Source organism: Podarcis filfolensis, assembly GCF_964270895.1.
Source record: "Podarcis filfolensis genome assembly, chromosome: 7".
Lineage (NCBI taxonomy): Eukaryota > Metazoa > Chordata > Lepidosauria > Squamata > Lacertidae > Podarcis > Podarcis filfolensis.
This window is the reverse complement of record NC_139603.1, coordinates 53,966,185-53,985,681: the sequence shown is the minus strand read 5'-3', so window position 1 is coordinate 53,985,681 and position 19,497 is coordinate 53,966,185. Positions and strand designations below refer to the sequence as shown.

The 19,497-nt window shown below is 42.2% G+C and overlaps 1 protein-coding gene across 4 annotated transcripts; it reads right to left on the bottom strand.

Moving 5' to 3' along the window:
- Window positions 1-196: 196 nt before the first annotated feature.
- Window positions 197-19,167, bottom strand: LOC310766612 (DGAT1/2-independent enzyme synthesizing storage lipids-like). Of its 4 annotated transcripts, none has more exons than XM_083623057.1 (7): window positions 18,774-19,167; window positions 11,806-12,132; window positions 10,620-10,784; window positions 9,375-9,568; window positions 8,778-8,838; window positions 7,013-7,152; window positions 197-5,532 (listed from the first exon to the last, which is right to left on the bottom strand). In XM_083623057.1, the coding sequence occupies exons 1-7, from the start codon at window positions 18,889-18,891 to the stop codon at window positions 5,428-5,430; spliced, it is 1,110 nt and encodes a 369-aa protein (XP_083479183.1). In that variant the 5' UTR covers window positions 18,892-19,167; the 3' UTR covers window positions 197-5,427. The 4 variants fall into 4 exon arrangements, with proteins under 4 accessions (XP_083479183.1, XP_083479182.1, XP_083479184.1 ...); XM_083623056.1 differs by lacking the exon at window positions 18,774-19,167 and adding an exon at window positions 14,454-14,651; XM_083623058.1 differs by lacking the exon at window positions 18,774-19,167 and adding an exon at window positions 14,469-14,651.
- Between the last annotated feature and the right edge of the window lie 330 nt (window positions 19,168-19,497).

Sequence of the window (19,497 nt, the reverse complement as noted above, 5' to 3'; positions counted from 1 at the left end):
CCGCAAGCTTTCTGAGCGCAGCGGGAGTTCCCACCGCGCTCGGAAGGCTTGCGGATAGCTGCCTGTTCTAGGGTCTGGGGTCGGGGGAAGCTTGGGCTTCCCCACCCCCAGTCCCGCAAGCTCTGGGAGCGGCGGCGAGGTTGCATGCAATCTTGCCACCGCTCCTGGACCTGGGGGGGGGGGAATATTTTCCCCCCTTTATTCCCCCACCTAAAAACTAGGTGCACCCTATGGTCCGGCGCGCCCTATGGAGCGAAAAATACGGTACATAGCTGTTATCTGTTAAAGCAATACATATGCCTAAACTTCCCCCAATCTAAAGTTACAACACAATACTAATTATACCATGTATGGTCTTTCCTTCATTACCAATTCATTAGGCAAGGAAACAAAGGACTCTCTCTTGTCAAATGTAGACACTTAGGAATGTTGTTTACAACTTTGGGAGTAAAGCTGCTCCTAGCACAAGATAAGGCACAAGGCCTCTAGCCTGGCTAGTTAGCTGAGCTTATGTGCATCAGCCTTTCAAATATTGTTTGAATATATTCCAATCATTTAAAAAAAATTGTATTGTTTTATCTGACCTGTCAGCTTGTCCAATTTCGCTTACTCCATCAATATGATCAACCAGTCTCTCTTAGTCGGCAAGGTCTCCATTTTCCAATTCTAGGCAATCAAGACTTGCTGCTGTTGTGGCATACATAAATACTTTCTTAAAGTTTTTTGGAATTTCATTCCCAATGATCCCCAAGAGGAATGCTTCGGGCTTTTGGGAGAATAAGATTTTAAACATCTTTTAAAATTTGTTATAAAATACCTCCCAAAATTCCTTCATCTTTTTACATGTCCACCAAACATGATAGGTTGTGCCCGCCACTTCTTTACATTTCCAACACTTGTCCATTTTTTTTTTTATACATTAAAGCAAGTCTGCTCGGTGTTAAGTGCCACCTATAGAACATCTTCATATAGTTCTCCTTAATAGTGTAGCATGCGGTGAATTTAAGGTCCTCCTTCCATAATTTCCCCCACTCTGACAACTGTATATTATGACCTAAGTCCACTGCCCACTTCACCATAGCTGATTTTACCTCCTCATCCTTTACCAACTATTCTAAATTTTATACATTTTAGATAAGAGTTTTCTGGTTATTGTATATCAGGACCTTCTCGAATCTTGAAAGTTCTTGATCAAATCCCTTCTTTTTATCTTGTTTGAATAATTCATGTATTTTGGTAATACTCTAGCCAGCCTGTAACCCTTTTTTTTATCTCGTCAAAATGTTTAAGCTGTAATTGATTATCTTCCTCCCAGAAAATTTATTTATATGTTACCCACTTGTCCCTCATGTTGACCAATGGCCTTCGTTGGTGACAGCCACCATGGTGTTTTTTGCAAGAGCACAGCCTTGTTGGGCTGTGCCCTGTATCCCCACGTCGGCGAGGCGGTGGTCCAGAAGATCATGATCGACCATATTAAAGGCTGCTGACAAATCTAAGAGAATCAGCAGTCCTGACCCACCTTGATCCAGTTGTCTACGGAGATCATCCATTAGGGCGACCAGAGCTGTTTCGGTCCCAAAACCAGGATGGAAACTGGACTGAAATGGATCTAAAGCCAATGTTTCCTCCAGAAACCTACCAAGCTGTTCAGCAACCACTCTCTCAATTACCTTATCCAGATATGGAAGATTCGAAACTGGGCGGTAATTGAATAGATCTAAAGAATCTAATGAAGTTTTCTTTAAGAGCGGATACACCACTGCTTCCTTCAGCTCCCCTGGGAATGTCCCCATGCCAAGGGACAAATTGATAATTTCAACCAGGGGGATCCACACAACGTCTGGGCACGCCCTAATCAGCCAAGACGGGCACGGATTGAGGAGGCAAGTGGTGGGCCTGCCAGCTCGGAGGAATCTATCCACATCAGCAGAGAGTATCCGATCGAAATGGTCCAATACTGGACCCGAAGACAGTTGAGGGGGCCTTCAGTTCTATTACTTTATCTAAATTGGCAGGGAGGTCACGGCGGGGCAACAGGACTTTCTCCGCAAAAAAGCTCGCAAATGCCTCACAGCTATGAGTCAAATTTGTGCTTAAATTAGCCAATACAAATATGCTGAGAGTGGGCTTGTTGTGAAACTGGCACTCTGAGGATTTATTGAGTCAAAGAATAAATGCAATTGAATATTCAAGCAGTTCATTTGTTTTTTAAAAATAGGATCTTTATTGAAAAGGTCAACAGAATCAATTGGCACAGACCTTTGTAAGCAACACGTTGATGATAGACTAAATTGTGATTAGTTAAACCCAATAAATCAAGCTTTCACTTTTAAATGCATGCATAGAAATACTTAGGAAACTTAAAGGTAAAGGGACCCCTGACAGTTAAATCCAGTCGCGGACGACTCCGCAGACAGCTTCCGGGTCATGTGGCCAGCATGACTAAGCCGCTTCTGGCAAACTAGAGCAGTGCACAGAAACGCCATTTACCTTCCTGCCGGAGCGATACCTATTTATCTACTTGCACTTTGACATGCTTTTGAACTGCTAGGTTGGCAGGAGCAGGGACCGAACAATAGGAGCTCACCTCTCGCGGGGATTCAAACCGCCGACCTTCTGATTGGTAAACCATAGGCTCTGTGATTTAAAATCAGGGCACTTCCTGATTGTCATTATTTCCACAATGCAGAGTACTAACCACTATATGATCACGACTAGATTGTCATTATTTTCAGGTGTATCATGGGGCTGACAGGGAGAGCAGGTCAGAGAGGTAGACACGAGGCTAACATGCAGTTAGTTTCTTTATTAAGGAAATGAAACAGTACAAGGAAGCACATAAAGGCAAGTTGCCCCCCCCAAATAAGAGTCTATTAATTTTATTAAGTATTTGCTTCACCTGGATTTTGGTCATGATGGTGTAGGCTGCCCTGTACATGGGTGTATCCGGGGGGGGGCAGGGGGGTATTCAAATCAATACAAATCAATACAAGTCAATACAAATGTAAGGTTCCACCCCCGCTAACAAAAGCTTGCCCCCCAACAAAAATCCTGGCTGTGTCTGTGCTCCTGTGTCTCTCAATAACTCGATTTTCAACCTTCTATTCCATGCATAGGTTACATCAAAATTATGGTAAAGTGATCTCGTAACAATGTAAGAAAGCCTGTTCAGAACTGGTCCCTTGGCTGTGGAATGCCATTGTCAGAGAGGCACACCATGCAATTGCTGTAATATCTTTCTTGAGCAAGACAAATAGCTTTTTATTTTCTTAGACCTTTTAAACTATGTTTTACACTGGTTTTATACTGGTTCTACTACCCTGTAGATTTTATTTTATTTTATTTTATAATGAATTATTGCTACTAAGTTCCCCACCTTTTAAATGGAGTTTCTTGGTTTAAAATAATTTGTGATTTTATAATGGTGTTGTATTGATTGTTTTTTGTGTTATTTTATTGCAGTCTTGCTTGTTTTAATCCCTGTAAACCAGGGGTCAGCAAACTTTTTCAGCAGGGGGCTGGTCCACTGTCCCACAGACCTTGTGGGGGGCTGGACTATAAGGTTCATGTATGATTATATTGCAGCTCAAATCCAAGGCTGCAATCCTACACACACCCATTAAGACATTGGCTCTACTGCACAACCACTCCTTTAAAAATTGGTGGATGTTACTTCCAAGCACACCTTAATTCCAACTGCATCATATAATTTGGTGATGTAATTGTATGGATAGCTGTTTTGTTTGCTTCTTTGCAAAATACTGCCTGATACTGATAACAGATTATAATGACTGCCTACCCAAGAAAATTTCACACCTCATATCTAAACTAGATAGAGTTCAGGGAATCACATGGCATGAGTGCTCTGTTGCATAATTTATAATAGCCTTAAGCTGGGGAGAAGTACACATTTTAATAGTTTCAAAACGTACAGTGGTTGCATAATGGTAGGTTTTAAAAGAATGAAAGATTAATTTATAAGATAAAGCAGGTTGTTGCATCTAATGCTAGTCCTACTAAGAGTAGAAATTAATGGATAGGACAACGTTCTATTAATTTCATGGGATACAACCCAATGCATTGACTCCCATGAGAGGTGGTGGACTCTCCTTGGAGATTTTAGAGCAGAAATTGGATGACCATTTGACATGTCTGATTTAGCTGAGATTCCTGCATTGCAGGGGTTGGACTAGATGACACTTGGGGTTCCTTCCAACTATACAATTCTATGATGATGATGATGATATTTTATCTATACCCCACTTTTTCCCCTGATAGGACTCAAGGTGGCTTAGAAATTAAAATAAGAACCACTAAAACACACAAAAGGCCCATAAGGGCATCTCCTGAAAAATCTCAAAATCCAGGCAGTTTCATATGAGGGAATACAGTCTTTCAGATAGCTTGGACCTAAAGCTGTACAGTCATACCTCAGGTTACAGACGCTTCAGGTTGCGTTTTTTTGGGTTACAGACTGCCGAAACCCGGAAGTCCTGGAACGGGTTACTTTGGGGTTTCGACGGCCACGCGTGCACAGAAGTGCTAAATCACGCTTTGCGCAAGCGCAGAAGCACCAAATCGCAACCAGCGCATGCGCAGACGCGCCGCTGTGGGTTGCGAACGCTGCGGGTTGCAAACGTGCATCCCGCACAGATCATGTTCGCAACCCAAGCGCCCACTGTATAGGGCTTTAAAGTTCATATCCAGCACTTTGAGTTGCACCTGGAAACATAGCGGCAGCCAGTGATCTGTTCTAGCAGGGGAATGTCTGTTCCCCATAACCAGCCCTGGTCAACAATCTGGCTGCAGTTTTCTTTAGCTAGCTGAAGTTTCTGAACACTATTCAAAGGCAGCCCCAGGTAGAGCATGTTGCAGTAATTCAAAAGGGATGTAACTAAGGCATGTTGTCACTGTGGCCAAATCAGACGTCTCAATTATTGATGACAGATACTGGTTTAGAACTGAGACAGCTTCCTTAGGTAGAAAGGAGAAACAGAATTGTAGAGTTGGAAGGGACTCCCAAGGGTCATATAGTCCAAGTCCCTGCAATGCAGGAATCTCAACTACAGCATCCTTGACAGAGGGTGGGTGTCATCAACTTAACCCTGAAACTCTGGACAACCTCCTCCAGAGGTTTCATGTACATGTTAAATAGGATGGGGGACAGAATAGAACTTCGAGGGACCCCACAGGCCAACAGCTAAGGCATCAAACAGGAGTTCTCCAGCACCACCTTCTGGGTTCGTCCCTCCAGGAAGAAACAGTCACTGTAAAACAGTGCCTCCAAGTCCCATATCAGCAAGTCTGCCCAGAAGCATACCACCAAGGAAACCCACCAAGAGGTCCAGCAGAACCAACAGGGACAAACACACCATGTCTCATTCCTGGCATAAGTCATCCACCAGAACATCCAAAGCGGACAGACTAGTTCTCTTTGTGATATTTATCAAATCGTTCTAAGAGGGCTCTTAATATATTTCCTGGTCTCTTTTGGTATCTGTTTCGAATATTTTCAAGGGCAATCTTTGTCTGTTAAAAGAAAAGACATGAAATTATATTCAGTATTTGGAAGAATGGTATTCGCAGGTAGCAATATCATTACAGTTGTACTTTGGATCCCGGATGCCTTGCAACTCGAATGTTTTGGCTCCCAAAAGCCGCAAACCTGGAAATGAGTGTTCTGGTTTGCGAATATTCTTTGGAACCCAAACATCCAGTGGGGCTCCCACGGCTTCCGCTTGAGTGCAGGAAGCTCCTGCAGCCAATCGGAAGCTGTACCTTGGTTGTCGAACGTTTTCAGAAGTTGAACAGACTTCTGGAATGGATTCCATTCGACAACCAAGGTACGACTGTAATGGAAAAGTAAGAATTTTTCTGCATAAGAACAAAAAATAAAATCACCTTCATCTGCAGAAGCATCGGCAGTATCCACTTAAGTTGGAGTAGACCCAATAAAAATTGATGGACTCTGAGTATTACTTAAATGCAATTGACTTCTGTAGTAATGAAGTATGTTTGTTCAGTGGGCACTATGCTGTGCACACACACAAGTGTATATGCAACCCAATACAGTGGTACCTCGGGTTAAGAACTTAATTCATTCTGGAGATCCGTTCTTAACCTGAAACTGTTCTTAACCTGAAGCATCACTTTTAGCTAATGGGGCCTCCTGCTGCTGGCATGTCGCCTGAGCACGATTTCTGTTCTGATCCTGAAGCTAAGTTCTTAACCCGAGGTACTATTTCTGGGTTAGCGGAGTCTGTAACCTGAAGTGTCTGTAACCTGAAGCATCTGTAACTCAAGGTACCACTGTATATATGTGTGCATCTGCCATACTTTACAGTGCAACGTCATTTTTCTTCTACAGGAGTGGGGATCCTCTAGCCTGCAGGCCAATCTTGGCCATGAGGGGGTCCGGTTTGCCCATGGGTGATGTCAGCTGACTGGCAAGGGTTCAATCCTGCTGGATGCCATCTCACCAACATGCTTTCTGCAGGGAATGAGCTGATGAAGCAGGCCCCTCCTCTTCACCCTGCAGGTCAACTTTGGCAGGTGGGCAAGACTCTTCACCTATCAGTCACCTGCTGTCATCATCATGTAACCCTACCCACCTGTGCAAGTTGTCCCAATGGGTGGGGAAAGATAATGATCTGGTTCCCCAGAAGCGGCAAATGGATTTGCATATGAAATTGTTATTTGTAAAGCAGTCCTGAGGAGCACAATCTCTGTCTAAGCAGAAATGTAGCTAAAAGTTCTGTAATTACAGATTGTGGGTCTATTTAGTCAGTTATAGAACTCTTTGGGTTAGCTAGCTTTTGCTTAGTGTCAATAACTTAAATAAAAAAGAGAGGCTGAATGACAAACATGCATAAAATACGTAAAATGAATACCAGGTTTTGGTCTTATATAAGCAGTAACTTCATATGCAGAAAATGATTCAAAACTGAATTGTGGTTTGCACAAGAAACCAATATATGTAGACAGTTTTTTGAGTGTAGAGGTAACTTACTTTTTCAGCCAGCTCCTTAGCAGTGATATCTGGATCATATGGGATGGGTTCTCCAATATATGTGCGGAATTTGACTGGAAACCCTCCATAAATGGGAAGGATAAATATCCGAGTCTTCTCATACAGCCACTTCAGTAGTGCTGCATTTGAAAGAGAAAAATATTTTGAGAGAGAAAATAAGTTCCCACAGATGTGGAAATCTTTATGTACCGTATTTTTCGCCCTATAGGACACACTTTCCCCCCTCCAAAATGAAGGGGAAATGTGTGTGCGTCCTATGGGGCGAATACAGGCTTTTGCTGAAGCCTGGAGAGCGAGAGTGGTCGGTGCGCACCGACCCCTCTCGCTCTCCAGGCTTCAGGAAGCTCTGCGCAACCCTCGGGAGCCCGGCGCGCAGCTTCGGCATCGCTCTGGCTCCCGTTCTGGGGGCTGGGGTCGGGGGAAGCTCGGGCTTCCCCCGCCCCAGCCCCACGCCTGTGGGGGGGGGAAATAATCCCCCCTTTATTCCCCCCCCAAATCTAGGTGCGTCCTATGGGCCGGTGCGTCCTATAGGGCAAAAAATACGGTATATAAGCCACTTTGCCAAGCCACGCCTTAGCCCAAACATGCAGGCTTCTCACTGCAGCTTTGATCTTTTAACGCAGTGTGTGGCATCAGCTAAACCAAGGTTTGGCTTAGCGAGCGGTCTGAGTCTGGGGTTGAGGATATGCCTTCTCCTTAACCATGACCTGTAGCCAATATTTGTTATTGGCTACAGATTGTGATTAAGAAGGAGATCGCTTAACCACAGTCCTAGGTTCAGCCGGCACCCTAAGCCACACAGTGTCTTAGGGGCCACATCACACAGAACTAAGCAAATACAACCTCTAAGCTCAGCTCTACCATTAGGCCGAGTAATGCAGTTGCACTTCCACCATTCTCATCCTCCTGAACCAGTGCCCTAACAATGGCAATGCTAGTGGTTGGGCTGAGCTGGCTGGCTGGTTGCTTCCTTCCAATGTGCCACTGGCAGTGCTATTGGAAACGGCTCCTGACTAAGCAAGCAAGCAAGCAAGCAAGCACACATGCAGCCAGCTCAGGCCATACACTCCAGTAAACACTGTGCATGTATCACCTTGCTCATGAAACACCTGCAGATGTCGCAGTGCAGCTCTGTGAGTGGGCAGAAATCAGGCACCATGCAGAGCTGCAGATGAGTGTTGACAAGGGGTGAAGGATGCAGCTGTGTACACCTGCAGCCAGCCCAGGAACCTCTAAACTAAGTCACTTTGGGTTGTCCTGAGCAAGATAAAACTACCAACAAATTAAATAAATAATAATAAGCTAGTCTGATGTCCTCAGGTGCAGTGGAGGACACGCCAAGTAAGATTCGACTGACAGCCCAGTAGGATTCTGTACAAGACCAAAGGGATGGAATCATAATCTTGCCTCTCGCTTCAGCTAGCAAAGTGCCTTGGGTCAGCCCTGGCAATCTCCACTGACCAAAAGCTTTCCTGAACGCTTTTCATCGGTTGTTGTGTGTCAGCTGCTAGCTACTTCAGCTTACCACTGATTCATGATGGACAGTAAGCATTGTCCTAGGTGGTCTTTAGAGTGAACCTATTCAAACTCTACTTCCTAACGAAACTCAGCAGCAGCATACATCAGATAAACATAGATTTCATGAATGGGATATGTTGCCAATTCATGAGGACGATAAAGTACATTGCAGAAGTTACATTAAGGGTGACGATATATAGAAAGGAACATAAAAAGTGTAGCTCACATATTTTCCCATATGTTCTGTATCCTTCTCGAAGATTTTGTGTAAACATAGGAATGATGGGCTTTCAAAAAAGGAAAGGAAAGATAAAAACTAAACATTTTAACTGGCTCCCAGACTTTAAAATTTTAAAATTATAAGAGCCTCCCCAGCCCTGCTGGCCCAGAAAAAGTAGTCTCAACATATTTTTGACTGCAAGAAGCCCAGTTTTAGGCTTTGGCTTAGTAAGCAGTGATAAATCCATGAAAATAAGTGCTCAGAAACTGAACAGTTGGCAAAAAGAACCACATATTGTATATCTTTAAAAAAACCTGTCAATAAAATATTCAGTTTTTTAAAAACCCAGTACAACTTAATTGAACACTTTATCTTTGTAGTGGCAACAATGTGTTAAAGCCCAGCTGTAAAAACACTTTTTGCTACTATTTAGAAATAAATGGTGAACTCACCGCTCACTGGAAGCCAACCATGTATTTCAGTCTCCATGTCTGTAAAATTTGTGCCATATTTCTTCAGTACAAGTGTGTTTTAATACCAACTGACTGCACACAATCAACAATACTGCGGGCAATGTATAATTACTACAAATAGGCTACTTACCACTTTGGCCTGTAAAGCCACTTGTGCAAAACCTGTACGTTTACCCCACACCAGGTTGTAGTTCTCATCACTAAAGTTTCCTTCTCTAAGTCCACCAGGTGCAATCCCCAATAAATGGCCCTTCTTCAGAATTTTCACACATTCATCTTTATTGCCTTTTAGGCAAAAAAATAAATCAAGAAGTGGTCTGACACCTGAAAAATACACCCAGAACAAATCACATTTTTATCAGTATTATTTATAGTATAGATAGATATTATACAGTTTCCAGTGATGTGGCCCCATTAAGACTGCTTGGCAGTCTTTCAAAGTAAGATAATTAGGATGTGTAGACTGTGTAGACATTTCTTCCATTCTCTCATGTTTTCTAGCAATAGACTTTTTTCTGAAAAGTCGAAACAGGGAAGGTATAGCCCTATGGTAGGCAATCTTTCTGATGTATATTGTTTAACTGAAATGTAAGTATGAGAGAGTAACACTCTGGTACATGCTACAATGCAAATGTATCCACCAAATTCTTATAGTGTAATCCTATCAGTGGCGTAGCGTGGGGGGTGCAGGGGGGCCCGGCCGCACCGGGCGCAACATCTGGGGGTTAGGGTTAGGGTTAGGGGGCGCAAATCCACGGGTTAGGGGGCGCAAATTACTTGCCTTGCCCCGGGTGCTGACAACCCACACTACGCCACTGAATCCTATACAACTATACTCAGCACATGTAATGGCACATGTATCAGCAAGGTTATAAATTGTTGCCCTACCAAGTCAAAATGCTACCAGCCACCACTGGGTCTAACATACTACAGTGGAACCTTGGTTTTCGAGCATCTTGGAAGCCGAATGATTTGGAACCTGAACGCAAAAAACCCGGAAGTGAATGCTTCCATTTTCGAACGTGCCTCGGAAGTCAAACGGCTTCCGAGGTAAGTTTCTCCATTTTCTCAATGGAATTTGCCAACCGCCCATTGCACCTTGGTTTTCGAACGTTTCGGAAGTTGAATGGTCTTCCGGAATGTATTACATTCGACAACCAAGGTACCACTGTATTTGCGAATTAGAATTGACCATTGTCTGCCCTAACAACACTTTATTGTATCCTTTCAGTGGAAGCCCATACTTTGGATTTGGAAGTCTTCTAGGGCGGAAATGATATTACAGAGCCAGCAGATAGATATTCTTTATGACGCATCACAGTATTAGAGTCATTTTCAATATTCTAATTCTAAATATAAAGTAAAAGTATTTTACCTGGTAGTAGATACAACCCATTATCAGCTACACTGTAGATCTGTCTTCCAGTCAGTGTATATAATCTAGCTACAAAGAGCATATAATCCAAAACAAAAGCTCCATGATAATAAACAATCACCCCTGGTCCTTCTGGTATATGCTCTATGCCAATGACTTCATAACCTGAAAAGAGCACAAAATGCAACAGATTACTATTGCTGTCATACATGTTACATAATCATTGGAGGAAAACAATTAGCAACTTGTCCCAGGGGATTTGTGGAGGAAAAATAGAGGCCACTAGCCACCTAGAAAAATGTTTCTGCCATCACACTTCTTCACTGCCTTTTGCTACGATCCCTGCCACATCTCCAAAATGTCCATCAATTTTGCCACATGTGAATGATATTGCAAGATGAAGTTAAGTGGGGGTTTTGGTGCAGCTTTAAGAAGAACTGAGTTTTAGGATCAGATTATATGGCCCGTCTTTTCATATGCAGCTCTTTCTATGTGATGGCCCAAGTTTGTTCCCTACAACACCTTTACTGAAAATCAGATTCCCTTCTTTCATGATATTCCCCGAAATGTTTAGGGCTGACCAGCCTTGCAGCAGTCTGCCTGTGTGCTGAGGTATTTGTCAAGGAAGCCTCCTTCCACCAGAAGAAGCTGAAGCAAATGGAAACTTCAGATAGTACCTTTACTTGTGGAATACCCTTATTAGGAAGGTTCATCTGGCCCCCCGTTTATTGTAATTTAGTCACAGGTATGGACTTATTCATTTTGTCAGGCCTATAAAAACCATTTCAAGCTGAGGTTTCTTTTTCTGCTGATGATATTGACCCCCGAGTTCCTGGTTGCGCAGTGACAATATTCATCCTTTTGCTTCAGAGCTTAATCCTGAAGCTCAGTTTTCTGACGTGAAGTGGTTTATAGCATTCAGTGGTTACTGGTGCCTGTTTGAACTGCTAAGGCAGAAGGCAGAGAGGTCAAGAGTGCCCCTATGCTCCATGGTAACGCTGGGGCTAAGAAAGAAGAAGCTGGCAGCTTATGCCACCCTCTGGACTAGATATAAGTAAGAATGCAGGAAAATGTGGGCTGGCTGATGGCATACTAAGGCTGCTGGGACAGAGCCTCATTTGGTGTAAAGGACAAGCCTGCACTGATAACATTGTCACTATTGTTGTTTAAGGAAATACTTGCTTACCATGCCATATCTTTCCAATTATATCCAAAGCACTTGTAAGCCGCCTTCTTGGTGTGACCCATGCTTCAGTAGAAGTGTCTTGAACTATGTTATTCATTTTCTTGTAAATATAGAGAAGAAAGCTAAAAATGTACATCATGCAAAACATGGAGATATATATTGCCTGTGACAGCATTAAAAGCATTAATAGCAGTCCGAAAAGGTAACCCACATAGCTTGCATTTTCTCCCAGGTATCCGAAACCAATCCAGTTTTTCAGCATGTGAGTAAACCAAGCCACATTTTCTTGCCCTGAAACATCTGATGTTACAGCAATAATTTCATCCACTGTAATGAAATAAATAAAAACAAATGATTATTTTTACTCCAAAGTGATGTTGCTTCTTCACTTTTCTCCTAGAAAAAAAAACATAAGACAATTTATCACTTTGAACTGTCATCCCAGAGGCTGCATTAATCTTTACACAGAATTCTATGCTATTTAACCCTCTTCCCCTTCCACAAAAAAACAAAAACAAAACAAAAACACCTTTCTAAAACAATTCCATACAAAGTTGTTTATAGACAATATATAAGTTAGCTGATTTTAATTGTGAGCTAGAATGTACCTGAAATGCTTTCTGCTGCTCCAGAACCTGCTCAATTATAGCTGATCTTTACAGTCAAAACTGCAATGTATTTGCTGGGGGCGGCGGGGGGGGACACCCACCCACCCACCCACCGACTTATGATTGTACTAGAATACAAAGAGTCAAACGAGAAATGGCTCTTTCTGAAACTTAACAATCCAATTGGCTTAAGCTGCAATCCTAAGCAGACATACTGGGGTATTAAGTTTCACTCTGTTCGGGAGTGATTTAACATCTTGGGAGTTGCTGCGTAATAATAATAATAATAATAATAATAATAATAATAAATAATAATAATAATAATAATTAATAATAATAATAATTTATTTATACCCCGCCTATTTGGCTGAGTTTCCCCAGCCACTCTGGGCAGCTTCCAATCAAATGTTAAAAACAATAGAGCATGAAATATTAAAAACCTCCCTAAACAGGGCTGCCTTCAGATGTCTTTTAAAGAGAAGATAGCTGCTTATTTCCTTCACATCTGAAGGGAGGGCATTCCACAGGGTGGGCGCCACTACCGAGAAGGCCCTCTGTCTGGTTCCCTGTAACCTCACTTCTCGCAATGAGGGAACCGCCAGAAGGCCCTCAGCGCTGGATCTCAGTGTCCGGGCTGAACGATGGGGGTGGAAACGCTCCTTCAGGTATACAGGAATGAGGCCGTTTAGGGCTTTAAAGGTCAGCACCAACACTTTGAATTGTGCTTGGAAACGTACTGGGAGCCAATGCAGATCTCTTAGGACCAGTGTTATATGGTCCCAGCGGCCACTCCCAGGCACCAGTCTAGCTGCCGCATTCTGGATTAATTGCAGTTTCTGGGTCACCTTCAAAGGTAGCCCTACGCAGAGCGCATTGCAGTAGTCCAAGCGGGAGGTAACTAGAGCATGCACCACTCTGGCAAGACAATCAGCAGGCAGGTAGGGTCTCAGCCTGCATACCAGGTGGAGCTGGTAGACAGCCGCCCTGGACACAGAATTAACCTGCACCTCCATGGACAGCTGTGAGTCCAAAATGACTCCCAGGCTCCCAGGGGCGCAGTTACCCCATTCAGGACCAGGGAGTCCCCCACCCCCGCCCACCCAGTCCCCCAAAAACAGTACTTCTGTCTTGTCAGGATTCAACCTCAATCTGTTAGCCACCATCCATCCTCCAACCGCCTCCAGGCACTCACACAGGACCTTCACTGGTTCTGATTTAAAAGAGAGGTAGAGCTGGGTGTCATCTGCATACTGATGAACACCCAGCCCAAACCCCCTGATGATCTCTCCCAGTGGCTTCATATAGATATTAAAAAGCATGGGGGAGAGGACAGAACCCTGAGGCACCCCACAAGTGAGAGCCCAGGGGTCTGAACACTCATCCCCCAACACCACTTTCTGGACACGGCCCAGGAGAAAGGAGCGGAACCACTGTATAACAGTGCCCCCAGCTCCCAGCCCCTCTAGATGGTCCAGAAGGATGTTATGGTTGATGGTGTCAAAAGCCGCTGAGAGATCCAGCAGAATTAGGAAACTTCAAAGAATAAACTTCAAAGGATAAACTTGGGCAACAGCCTGGATTGGAAGATTGGAATGAAGTCAGGAAATGCTGCGCTGGTAAATAGACAGTTGAAAAGAAAATATATTTACAAATAAAGCTGTATTCGGTGGATGAAAGGACGTATGATTTTTGACATGATTGAGAATCGCATAGCCAGGGACGGAGAACTTTAAAGCGTTAAGACCAGAAGGCGGAAAATATGAAAACAACGAGAAGAGGCAGAACTGAAGATTTGGAGATATGCTTCAGAGGTCCAGACTATGGGGAGCCCAGAAAAATTAATGATTACAATTTGTATTACAATTTGGTCCTTTTAAAATTTCAGTTTCTTGTTTTTAATTGGAATATGATGTGGATATGTTGATTGGCTGTTTTTATTGGAAAATCAATAAAAATGATAAAAAAAGGTTTCAGTCTGTTCGATGTGTCTTATTTGCAAATAAAGACACAGTCCGGCTTATACTTTTAATGGTAAAATACCTTGTGAGATCTCACCAGTAATCGGCACCAATGCGGGTGGTAGTGGGGACAGTGGCGATGGGTAATGTAGTGGCCGTGCTGGCAGTGGAGGCAGCAGGATATGTGGTGCAGCAGAGCAGGGTGGCATTTCCCACTTTGTCCTCAAGCATCAAAAAAAGGCTGCACCACCCTGCCCATTGTGGTCTTGTAGTAAGGTTAAAGCTTACTGGGAAATGATATATAATGCTTCTATATTACTATTATTATTATTAAATTAATTATCCACCCTAAAGCAGCAGGTCCCACAGCAGATTATAATAGTTTAAATGCCTCTTGGATTTGAGCCAAGTGAGAGCATTTACTTTTTGCTGTTGGAACCTGAAAGGTGTTTTGCATAGGTGAGCTGCAATTTTAACCGCAGACTACCTTGCAATGCTGTCATTATGCACTCTTTCCTGGGAGTTCACTTCCAAGAAAACTTGAAGAGGCTCGCACTCTCATTGTGTTTGATTGTGTCATACAGTTCTCCAACCAATGTATACAAAAATGAATATATCAGGGGGAAATGTGGATAAAAATGAATATGTTAGTGAAAATAACACAAAAAATGCTTGCAAAAATGTGAACATTAGTCAAAACTACATACAAAAATGTACTGCTGCAGAAATGTGAAGAACTGAATTTAGGATTGGAAAAATGAGAACCTGATAGAACTAAAATGGACAGGTCCTTCCATCTGTAATTATGGGTTCATCTTATGTAGGCCTGAAGTAGCTTAGGAGAATTAGGCATAGATTTAATTGTGCCTAGGTTACTGGAAGCCAGTTCAGACTTCCAGTTCAGATCCATTACATTTTGATGCAACTCAGAGTATTCCTCTTAATGGATACTGAATAGCCTACCACTTCCATGAATCCTTTGATTATCTTAGTCCCATAAACCTCAGCATGAAGAGAAATGAAGCTTAATGTGTTTAACTTCATTTGTCCACTTCAGTTCTCTTTCCCTCCCTCTACCCTTTCTTATTTCCAGAACTATTTCCAACAGTTATATCTTCCAGCTTACGTGATCATATAAAGTGCCAGGGACATAGATTGTGCCATGGAAATAATATCAATCCAGCTCAAGTTTAGTCATAGTATGCATTTTAGTCTGCTTTTTGACAAAAGTCCTCAAAGTGGCTACTTGCTTTTACTGGAATAATGATGCCAGAATGTGGCGTTTGCCCACTCATTATGGAGATGTCGTACTTGGGGGGGGGGGGAGAGAAAGGGTTAATAGGCTGACCAATAAGATAGCTCAGGAGTGGAGCCTAACTGTGTTTAAGGCTCAACACAGGGGTTTTGGCAGTTAGTTCGGTTGGTTCTTGTGGGTGGGAGGCATAGGAGTCAGAGTGAGTTAGAGACAGAGGGGAGACAAAGAGAGTGAATTGGATTACAGTGTTTCAAAGTATTTAAAATTTGTTTGCGTTCACAATAAACTGGAATCTTTGTTAATAAGTTACAACCTGACTGAGTCTGAAACCTGGTTGGTGGCAGTGGAAGAGAGAAGCCGTAGTGGTGCAGGGTCAATAGTCCATGGAACAACCGGGGCACTGTGCGAATGCCACACAGAATAATGAAATCTGCAGACATATCCACAGGAAATATCCACTGATCAAGATCCTGTCATGGGAAAATCAATCACACTTGTTGCAATTTTCAAGTGGGATTCATTCACATACCAACAAATTTAGGTTGCACAATTAAACCTGATTTGACCCTGGAACATAATGAATCTTTCACTATTAGACAGAGTCGACTATAAAAATAAATGCATTACCTAGAATGTTATTTTTGTTTCAATCAGTTCTGGTCATCGGCAAGACAGATTGTTTCAACACATGGCAAAAATATATTTTTAAATATATTTGGCAAGGGGAAAAAATAAGAATAAAATATTGATAGATGCAAAGGTGAGAGGAGGGTTCTCCCTGCCAGATATGAGACTATATTAGGAAGCATCTTTGTTGGTTGAAGGAATGGATGACATTGGAGAATTCACATATTTTAAACTTAGAAGGTCATGATAATATTTTCAGTTGGCACACTTATTTATGGTATGAAAAGGTGAAAGTATGTAAAGGATTTACAAATATACAGTGGTACCTCGGGTTAAGTACTTAATTCGTTCCAGAGGTTCGTTCTTAACCTGAAACTGTTCTTAACCTGAAGCACCACTTTAGCTAATGGGGCCTCCTGCTGCCACTGAAGCACAATTTCTGTTCTCATCCTGAAGCAAAGTTCTTAACCCGAGGTACTCTTTCTGAGTTAGTGGAGTCTGTAACCTGAAGCGTCTGTAACCTGAAGTGTATGTAACCCGAGGTACCACTGTAATTAGGAAAAATTTGTACAGAGTATGGAATAAATACAAAAATCTATTATAGAGGCAAAAACACCACTTTGGCTCTCACCATTGGAAGCCATAGTGGTAAATAAAAAGAATATGATAGAAGGTTGGACAACTTATAAAAATTTCTTAAAACAAGAGGGAGGGGAGTATCAATTAAAAGAATTTAAGGATTTATCAGGAAAATTAACAACATTGTGTCAGGGACTGAGCAGAGGAGGAATGGTGGAGACTGCCTCCCCAGCCTGACCTTTCCAGGGAGGAGGAAGAGGAAGACAATTTAGATTTACAAGAGGGGTTTGAGGAAGGTCACAACTCAGAGGCAGATGAGGGAGAAAGTTGGGAAATAAAGGGAGAGGAGGAGGAAGCAGTAGGGGGGGGCGACAGCTGACGGACACACTGTCTTTAGAAAACATTCCAGACCCCCCTCTCTCAGAACCCAGCGAGCCTTGAAAGTAGGAGAGCAAAGAGCTCAAAGACAGAGGGCATGAAGCAGCACATGTAGAAATGATGAATGAGGAAGTGGGAGAGACGGAGGGGTGTGTGGAGATTCACTCAGGACAATGCCGTTATCAACAGGCTGAGTTCTATAGCCTCTCTCTGTAAATAATGAATAAAAAGAGGATAATAAGAAACATTCCCTTGTCTTTGGACATTCCTGGGCAACAAGCCAGGAGTTGATTATTGCTTCCTGATAAATGGATACAATATCATCATTTCAATGAAGTATTTAAGAAAGATAGGATATGATGCAACTGGTCTGGGAAAATTACTGAACAGACGCTTAGACTTGATTTCATCAGAAGTGAGTGAAGATGGTGGCTGCCAGCAGTGAAAAGACCTTTGGATTGATTTGGCAGAAACACCAGCGTGTGAGGAGATGCTGCGAACTTTTAGAGGGGAATCCTAGACATAAAATCCACACAGAAACACATCATTGCTTGTTTTAACTCACTTGTGGGAACAACTCAGAGGCTGTGAAAGAAGGAAGGTTAACAACAGAAAGAATTAGAGGAACCATTGGAAATGACTATGAAAAGCAGTAGAAGTATGAGATAGAACCTTCCGAACTTGAAGCATCGGAAGTCCTATTAAAAAATTTTAATTTGGCAGAATATTCAGATTATTTGATATGTATAATTTGGAACATTTAATGTGATTTGATTGGATGGTTAAAGTGGAAAATTGAATAAAAATAATTTTTTTTTAAAAAAAAGCTTACTGGGAAATGATATATAATGAATTAAATAAGAGGTAACATTTGTAAGAAAACCAGAAGTTTTCCTTTTGGGAATTATAGGGACAAAACTACCCAAACTGTATAGAAATTTATTCAGGTATGCGACTACAGCGGCAAGAATGTTACTTGCCTAAAAATGGAAAGAAGTCGTCCCAATGAAAGAAAAACGGGTACAAAAAATTATGAAATAATCACAAATGGCGAAACTTAATGGAAAAATAAGAAATCAAGGTAACAAACTTTTTATAAAAGAATGGAAATGGTTTATTGAATATTTACAAATAAACGGTAAACAGATTAGAACATTGGCAGGATAATTGCGAAAACTTGCAGTTTTATAAGAGTATATATTTAAAATAGATGAATATATGAGTAAGTTACGTTAATTTGGAATATGCAGAGAATATACAAAATAAATTTAAGGAGCCACAGAAAGAGGGGGAAGGAAGTCGAGTTTTGAAATGTTAAAATGATTGTAAAATTATTGAAATATATAAAATTGAAAATCATAAAAAACTGATTTGACCCTCTTAAACAACAAACCCTCTTCCTCCCCAAATCAGATTTTTTTTTTTGCGATACAGAAAGTGACAGGGAAGTGCACTGGACATGTGTGAAAGCAATTGCTTGACACAACATAATATAACCTCCCTGTAAACAAATCAGGATGAAGGCCCAATGAACAGGTCATCTGTAAAGGCCCTCATACTTACTTGAAAATCTGACTGTCACTTGCCTACGTCTCACTTGGAAAGCAGCACCAATTCCTTCTGAACTTGTCACATTGGTTTTCTCACCTAACTGCTGCCCACATAGTGAGACTTCCTGCATGCAAGGGTGGAAATCACCTTGGTGGGGTGTGTCACCCCATTTCAAAACCACACCAGCTTAACTGGAGGTGTGAATGTACCTATTCTTTAAGCTAGCACAGCAACCTCAGGACACATTTCACTGCATTGTGCAATGATGGGTTACAGCAGTAGCAGACAGTGTGGTGGGGCACTGCTGCTCACCTGACCTCTGACTGTTCACATTCCTGCTGTTTAACCGGAGGTACAGGGGGAATGGCAAGTTGGGAGTGAGGTCAGCATGGTATAAACATACAAAGCAGGAGCACTGGATTGGCTCCATCAATGTCTTTGAAACATACCCACCTTGCCAACATCTTCCCTACTCTGCAGATAAGTAGCAGTGATGTGATGTTCAGTTACTGGGTTACAGAAAGTAAGACCCCCCTGCCCCTTGATTTGTATCTTTGCTTTCTTAATAAGTCTTAACATTTATCCACTAAGTGCACCCTTCTAAACTGCCATGAGTGAACAGGAGAAGACATTAAGTAGATTTTAAATAGCTCCATTCATTTCAGCCACTCTGGGGGGCTTCCAACAAAATATTAAAATACAGTAATGCATCAAACATTAAAATCTTCCCTAAACA